Source organism: Diplotaxodon limnothrissa, linkage group LG3, assembly GCF_057381915.1.
Source record: "Diplotaxodon limnothrissa isolate DT_005_m linkage group LG3, D_limnothrissa_male_GT1.1, whole genome shotgun sequence".
Classification (NCBI taxonomy): Eukaryota; Metazoa; Chordata; class Actinopteri; order Cichliformes; family Cichlidae; genus Diplotaxodon; species Diplotaxodon limnothrissa.
The window spans coordinates 35276854-35284368 of record NC_140598.1 but is presented as its reverse complement, the minus strand read 5'-3'; the positions used below and the strand labels follow the sequence as shown (position 1 = coordinate 35284368).

The 7515-nt window shown below is 39.1% G+C and overlaps 2 protein-coding genes across 2 annotated transcripts in view; one reads left to right on the top strand and one right to left on the bottom strand.

The window, feature by feature from the left end:
• Positions 1 to 257: 257 nt before the first annotated feature.
• Positions 258 to 793, top strand: LOC146635541 (ladderlectin-like). Its single transcript, XM_085350170.1, has 3 exons — positions 258 to 342; positions 429 to 553; positions 659 to 793. Exons 1-3 carry the CDS (start codon positions 258 to 260, stop codon positions 791 to 793), a joined length of 345 nt encoding a protein of 114 aa, XP_085206296.1.
• A 2410-nt stretch (positions 794 to 3203) lies between these two features.
• LOC146635539 (sialoadhesin-like) overlaps positions 3204 to 7515 on the bottom strand; it is a 35171-nt gene continuing 30859 nt past the window's right edge. Inside the window, exons 9-12 of the mRNA XM_085350169.1 lie at positions 5117 to 5423; positions 3844 to 3898; positions 3372 to 3514; positions 3204 to 3276 (exon numbers count right to left, since the gene is read on the bottom strand). Coding sequence (XP_085206295.1) covers positions 3204 to 3276; positions 3372 to 3514; positions 3844 to 3898; positions 5117 to 5423 — 578 coding nt within the window. The remainder of the gene's footprint in view (positions 3277 to 3371; positions 3515 to 3843; positions 3899 to 5116; positions 5424 to 7515) is intronic.

The window sequence follows — 7515 nt, the reverse complement described above, 5'->3', positions numbered from 1 at the left end:
AAGGACTTTCTAAACTTTATTCAAAATAGGGGTATAAACAGATTAGGTATTACTGTAATAACTAGAATTATATGATTAATAATTATGAAAAAAATTACACTTGCATACATATAATTACACTTTATAACTGTGAAGGAGTAAAAGTGCCCTGTTTTCTTCTTTCATTGTATTTGTCATTATCTAAAATAATGTAGAATAAATATCAGCTGGAGTCACGTATAAAACTATTTTCCCCAGGAAGTAGTTACCAGGTCAACATGTCCTCTAGTTATCCTCGTGGTTGGACTTGGTTCTATCGTCGCTGCTTTGTCTATATTCCAAGAGCCATGAGTTGGGCTCACGGTGATGTAAGTTCCTTCTAATTGTATTGCCTTCAGTACTTGAGAAAAATATCTTAAAACACATTTGCTCTCTCTGTCTCTTGCAAGTGAAGAGAAACAGCTTGTCCATGGGGGGCCACCTTGCATCTGTGCACAGCAGCAGCGAGTACCTTCTGATTCAGAAGCCTCATGGCTTCAAAACTACTTGGATTGGAGGAACTGATGCATCTGGGGTACTTTTATTCAATCGTTACATTTTTTTTCCTGTTTCACAAGACTTTGGTTAGGCAGAATCTTTTGGCCTGCCTGAAATAATGCTATCAACTCCTGTCTTCTAGGAAAATGTTTGGTTGTGGAATGATGGGAGCCATTTCCGCTATACACACTGGCGCCCGGGAGAGCCCAGTAATGGCTATGGCAAGCAGTATTGTCTGCAGATAAATTATAGTTGTAATTCAGAGTACAATATTTAATATGAATGCTTTATATATATGACTTATAAAAAATAAAAATGCATTTACTGATTTCTGCAATTGAACTTTCTTAGGTTAGAAGCAGCCTTGACGTTATAATTTCCATTATAGATTTAGAAACCAGACTGTTCAAGTGCAAGACTTCATACCTTTAAATGTGCATTTGAGACATGACCCATTGCAAATTCCTGACGCTTACTTCTGCTTTTCTGCATACCTCATACACACAGTTTAAGTTCATTGAAAGGTCGTATGTCTATGTATGTATAGCTGGAAACACAAACACACAGACAGGCGTATAAAACTGTCACATGGTTAACTGAATTATGTGTAACCTCTGTTGTCAATAAAAGAGTGAGGTGGACGCAGAGGAGTTCGAGTTGCTTGGACAGGCGAGTGACAACACTGCTCTCCAACGCTCCCCTAGCAAGTAAAAAGTACACTAGTGTCTGTGTGGTTGCTTTCAGTAACAGCTTCTGTTTACCAGCAGGGTTGACTTAATTTTGTCTGGCCGTGCCCAGGAGTGGACAACAGCCCTTTACGATGGCAGGTTTCATGCCTGCAATAATTAAGCCTTGTTTGTGGAGGAGTTAAAGAAAAGCTTTGATCCCCCTTTTCAGGAAGTATAGGTGGAGTCAAAGTTACTTCATTATAGTTGTAATTCAGGGTAATCAGTCCATGTGCCACTTTATCTCAGAGTTCTGTGATCCTGCTACAAAATTGACCTGGGGAGATACGGCGCCCCGGTCATTTTTTATGGAGAGGTTGGCCGATTACATCCAAGATGAAATGGCACTACGTGAGGCGCCCAAGACTCTGGGTGAGACTGTAGATCTTGTTCTGCAGGTAGACCAACAAATTGTGTCATGGTTTCTTCATGCTACAGCTACAGCTCCACCACATCCTCCATCCTCTGAAAGAGCAGCTGCTAATGCCAAAAATATTTCCATCAAGGAGCCTATGCTTCTGGGGAAGCTATCCAAAGAGGAGAGAAAAAGAAGCTGGTGTGAAGGGCTTTGTGCTTACTTTTGGTTGGTTTGACATCTCTGCACCAAACAATCAGGTGACTGAGAGAAATGTCTGTAGTCATTCACTTTGGTAATTGTGAACATTGATGGAGATGTCCTCCACAGTCACACTTAATACTTGTATTTCCTTAACTTGCATCCAACACGACTATGTTCAGTTTAAATCCAGCTTCCCTTTATGGTTTGTGGAAAATTGTGTTAAACCATTGCTCAACGTATGTCTGCATGAGAGGAGATAATTCTGACGTACTTGTAAGAAGACTTGATGAAAAGGAAACCGACCCTGTAACTTATTGAAAGCAGGTCACTGCTGCATTTAGGGCTAATAAAAACAAGACCATGTAGTGTCCATTGTGAATACACATGCACTGGGATATTCCAACTCTGATTGTGTAACTCAGGAGGCAACGAATTTGCATGGTTCAGTCCTTGCTGACAGTAAAACCTGTTGGAAGCAGCAATTCTGAGAGTCGTTGGTCATTTGCTTGAGTGTTTCCCTAAAGTGCAAAATCAACAACCCCAGCATTTGGTTTATTACACATGGGCCAAAAGTGCAAGTCACTCTTTACTGATGTTACAATATGGCTTTATGGAGCAGACGTGACCTCGTGTTCTCAGGTTTCTGCCATAACTTTTATTATTCGCATAACACCTCTCCCCTCTGGCTTCCACATGAACTGCAACAACTATTCATGCACATCATGACATGCCCTCTTTTTTTCCCTATTGATAAATACCACTTCATTACTATTCATACTACAACTAAGTAGTTATTAAATAATATATAAAATATTAAATAATAGAAAAAATTCCTGACCATAAAAAATAAAGCCTTTACAATGGGTTCATAAAAAAAGCTATTTTTTGCCAACATTACTGTAAACAGAAATTTTATAAATAGAGGACAGGTTGGGCAATAAAGTACCAATTAAATAAATTACCATTTCTTTATTATCTGGAAAAACTGAGACAGCCACAACTTTACTTTTTTTTGTCAGAAGGTGGCACCAGAGATCACTAATCTGTCTCTTTGAACTTTAAACAAGATATTTAAACAACAGTTAACCTAAACTGTGATACAGTTAGTGTGGGAAATAACATCTTTGTTCCTACTAACTACTGGTGAGATAAAGCAACAGAAAGAGACATTTCAAAATTGATCATACATACAGCAAAGTACTCGGTTATGAGCTGTGATGACGAAGAAATAAAAATACACAAACATAAAATGAGAAGTTTGTTCACATTAGATTTAAGAGATGCTGGTTGTACTTTATGGTCCTTTTGGAGGTTTGTGTTGATGATTTATATTCATGGCAAGTCACTTATTACCCCCAGAAACAGAGGAGCCTGATGAAACACACAGCAGCTCCAGGCTGTGTTCACACTCTGGGATGTTTGTTAACGGTGCTGTACAGTGCAGCGGCATCCTCCACAGCAGCTTGGTGTTTTGATCTTTGAAGTAAACAATAAAATGATACTACTATTGTATGCAAAGTATTAAAACAATAAACTTGAGGTGCAGTTATCCTGTGTGAAGAGCTGCTCACCTTCTAGCACTTCTGACATTCATGGTGGAGTATGTAACACTCTCTTCCTGGTATCTGTCACGCTGAGCTGAGCTGGAGTTGGAGTTAGCAAAGTCTGGCCGGTTTGTACTAAATTGTACAGCAGCATATTGAATTTCATCCGTCTGTCAAACACATGGATGAACATTTTTTAGGGCTTTTTGACTTTTTGCATACGGAACTAATAAACTAAAACCGTTAATATCATAACACTTTCTTCCTTCCTCCCCTCTTACAGTTAAATATCTGTTACTACCTCAAGGTGTCTTGATTTTGCTAACAAGTTAATGCAGAAAAGCATGAATGTGGAAGGACGAGATGAATAATATGGGTGAACATTGATACAATGGATGTAATCAGTCTGTGTGATGGGTTGAGCTAATTGGTGACTCTGAAGTCTGAACATTATGTTTTAGGATGTTTTCACTGGAATATCTGAAGTCTCATCACTCACCTGTGCTCCGTTGTCTGGCCTCTCTGCAGCCTCTGATTGGTGTTTCAATGATCTTCTGATAAGACAATAATATACACATTTCAGCAAACAGGATGGATTCATGTTTTAATGATACAAATGTCCAGTGGAATAAATTCCCAAACTATGAACAAGATAAATTATCACAGCTAACAGAAGCAGTCTTCAGCCAACCTAACCTGCAGGAAAGTGATGTTATGAGCATAAGTTGTAATGTAAATATATCAGAAAAGTGCAGAAAAGTCTGGATAAACATTCAAAGGAAGTCAAAATTAGATATAAGGCCATATCTCTATGCAGCTCTCTTTTAAAATTGTTGCCAGTATAAAAGGTTTTGGCTCACAATTATTCTGCAATTTTCAAAACGAGTGAAATCCATGGACTGAGATGGTTAGTCATAAGTTTTAATGCTACACAAACCCTTTGCTGTATGTTTTTCCAGCACTTATTGCTTGCTTGCTTGTTTAGCGATGTTCTTATAATCTGTACTAACTGATCAGCTTCACACCATGTACCATAACTTTTAAACTTGTCAATGACATTGTCAACAAAGTCTCAGAGGACTTTAAGTTTCTGGAGTTGACTAATAAAATGATCTCTTAGTTTTTGGTCTTTTCTGTGCTCTCAGTGTGAACCTGTACATTTACAGAATTAATATCTGTCAGATGAAGTCATTTCAATGTTTTGTTCATTCCCAAAAGGTTGCAACAATTGTGATTACATTTTGCAAAACCCCGACAACGCTGAAGGATTACATCACATGTTTTTGTTAAAGATGCCATGAAATCACACAAACCTGAGAAAAACTAGGTTATGAGACTAACATATCAAAGTTGAATATTTCTGATAGAAAATGTATTTCTGACTATTGTCTTAAGATTGACTTGAACAAAAAACACCTTTAAAATCCAAATCAGTTATTAAAACATCCCACCTAATCCAGAGCAGGAGAAAGAGGAGTATGATGACCAGAGCAGTAACAGAGACTGAGAGGATTACAGGAAGTTCCCATGAGCCTGGAAGTAAGTGAAACAAAAACATTGAACTTGATGGGTTAATCAGTGATTGATCATTAAATAATACAATTTTCTCTAAAAATGTTAGAATATCAGGACTTAATGCTGTGAACTAAAACCAAAACTGGATAATCGAGGATTCCAGGATGTTTTTTTTTTTTTTTTTCAGTTTAATTTTATTTGTGAAAAATTACAACAGTCCCCTCACAGTAGTTTTTATTGTGAGGTGAAAACCAAACAATAATATTATCAGTTTCAACATCAGGTGCATCAGTAACTTACCTGTCACAACAGTGAGATGATGGGAGGTGGAGCTGCGACGTCCTCTTGTGTTCTGGGCTTCACAGTAATAACTCCCACTGTGTTCAGGTCTGAAGTCAGTGATGATGAAGTTCTGTCCAGATGCTTTTGCTGAGTTATCATCCTCCTTGTACCAGGTGTAGTTAGCTGCTGGGTTAGCATCACTGCTACAGGTCAGAGTCACTGAACTGCCCTCCACTATCTCACCAGAGGGACTCACTGACACAGAGGGAAGCTTTAAAGGATCTGGAGATAAAAGATTTCTTTATTAAAGTTGGCGTTTAAACTCATGTAACATTACAGCATGATAAACTGTAGCTGGCTTGGAGCTGTGATATGTTGTTGGTGACACAGTGAATAAAACTCACACACTGATGGAGAGCGGTAATCCTCGTATCCAGAGAAAGCACAGGAGATGTTGTCTCCAGGATTAAAGTAGTCTGTATAAGCAGAAGTTTGCTGTGTCGTGTTTTTCTGTCCGTTCTTGAACCAGACGTAAGAAAGACGACCAGCTGGACTGCAGCTGCTTTGACACTTCAGCTCTGCCTCAGTCTGAGTCTGCTGGACTGATATTATTCTGCTCACCTTCACCTGCAGAGCTGAATATGACAGCACGGCAGTGACATCATGTAGAGAGAGGCTTTATGTGTGGATATGTAAGTCTACCTTTGATATCTGAGATCACAAAAACAAAAACCTGCTAACAGTGTGTTTTCTTCAGTACCTGTGACACTCAGAGTTGTTCCAGGTAAACTACTCTTCCATTCAAAGCTTTGTGTTTTGAATTTAAAGTGATACTCGGCTGAATCCCTCTCTGTCAGGTCTCTGATTCTCAGAGTGGAGCTTCCTCTCTCTGTTTCAATGACCTCAACACGACCTGCATAGTGGGAGTCTGTTCTGAGGTCCTCGGGGTGTGAGCGATGCTGCCACTGATGACTACGTTCAGGACTGAACCAGAATTTGGACACAGCAGGATGTGTATGACTGTAGATGCAAGAAATGTCCACTGATGAACCTTTGAGGGCACAGATGCTTCTGCTGGTGTAAGTCACTCTGTTACAGGTTTGATCACCAACACCTAAAATATATGAAACAGATTTGTTAGAGGAAGATTTGACTGCAGCACCACAGAGCAGGAGACTGTTGGGACTTATTGTTGATTTATTGGCTTTACTGAGATCTAAAATAAACATGAAGATGCAGCAACATCTTTTTTATTAGAAACAGAAATTAATGATGTTTTGTCAGTGTAAGACTGAAGTAAACTCACACACTGGATGAGAGGGAAGCTTCTCGTATCCTTTTACAGCACAGGAAATGCTGTCTGTCTGATCAAAGTAATTTTCAAAAGAAGACTCCTTTCTGTCAATATTCACTTCATTCTGGTACCAGACATAGGAAAGAGGATCAGGTAGATGACAGCTGCTCTGACACGTCACCTTTTTCCAAGTAGGATACAAGGTTGGCCAAGTTTTTATCACTTGTGCCTGGAGAACTAATATTAAATAGAGATGTGTAAAAATTATACACAGCAAAATATAAAATATACACAACATTCATAGCTTGTAGTGTCTCAAAGTTCCACCAAAACATTTTATTTTGAAAACATGTTATACATTTAAATATAAAAATCTGACCTGTGACAGACAGAGTGACTCCAGGTGATCCAGTATATTTCCCTCCTGGTTGGTTTGTCACAAATCTGAACTTGTACTCAGCTGAGTCGCTCTCTCTCAGGTCTGTGATTCTCAGAGTGCAGTCTTTGTTATCACAATGATACTGAACACGACCTGCAAACTCTGCCTCTGTCCTCACATCCACAAATTCATCACCTTTCATTTTAGTAAACCACACAGCTTTTTCAACTACAGTCACGTTCCCATTCACTCTGGATGGGTACGTGTAGGTGCAGCGTATGTCCACTGTTGATCCTTTTAAGGCACAAATCTGTGTAGAGGTGTAAGTCACTGACCAACCATCCTCACCCTGAACTGCTGAAACACATCAGAAACAAAACAATGAATTCTTCTGCTTTTAAAGGTGTGTCCACGCTCTCTGCAGTTAACCTGTGTGTGAGCTGAGGCAGGAGGACACACACTCTGAAGGTGCAGCGAAGGAATTTCACCTGTGAGCCACGAGGAGGCTGAACTGAAGAGAAAAGTTTCTGTGAGAAAAGAGATGTGACAGAAATAAATGAGAAAAGCAGAAACTGATGTGTGGAACTTTACATCTGATGGGAAAGTTTCTTAAAACATTGGTCAACCTGCATCTGAGCAGTTATTTATGATGCACTTGCGGGAAGAATTGTCAAACAGGAAAAGTGCTCTCGAAAAAAAAC

What these genes read in the sequence shown, in the direction of transcription:
- LOC146635541 (XM_085350170.1), top strand. Translation starts at nt 258, where the DNA reads ATGTCCTCTAGTTATCCTCGTGGTTGGACTTGGTTCTATCGTCGCTGC. An exon ending in AGCCATGAGTTGGGCTCACG is followed by an intron (nt 343 to 428) that starts GTGATGTAAGTT and finishes GTCTCTTGCAAG; the next exon opens with TGAAGAGAAACAGCTTGTCC. An exon ending in GAGGAACTGATGCATCTGGG is followed by an intron (nt 554 to 658) that starts GTACTTTTATTC and finishes CCTGTCTTCTAG; the next exon opens with GAAAATGTTTGGTTGTGGAA.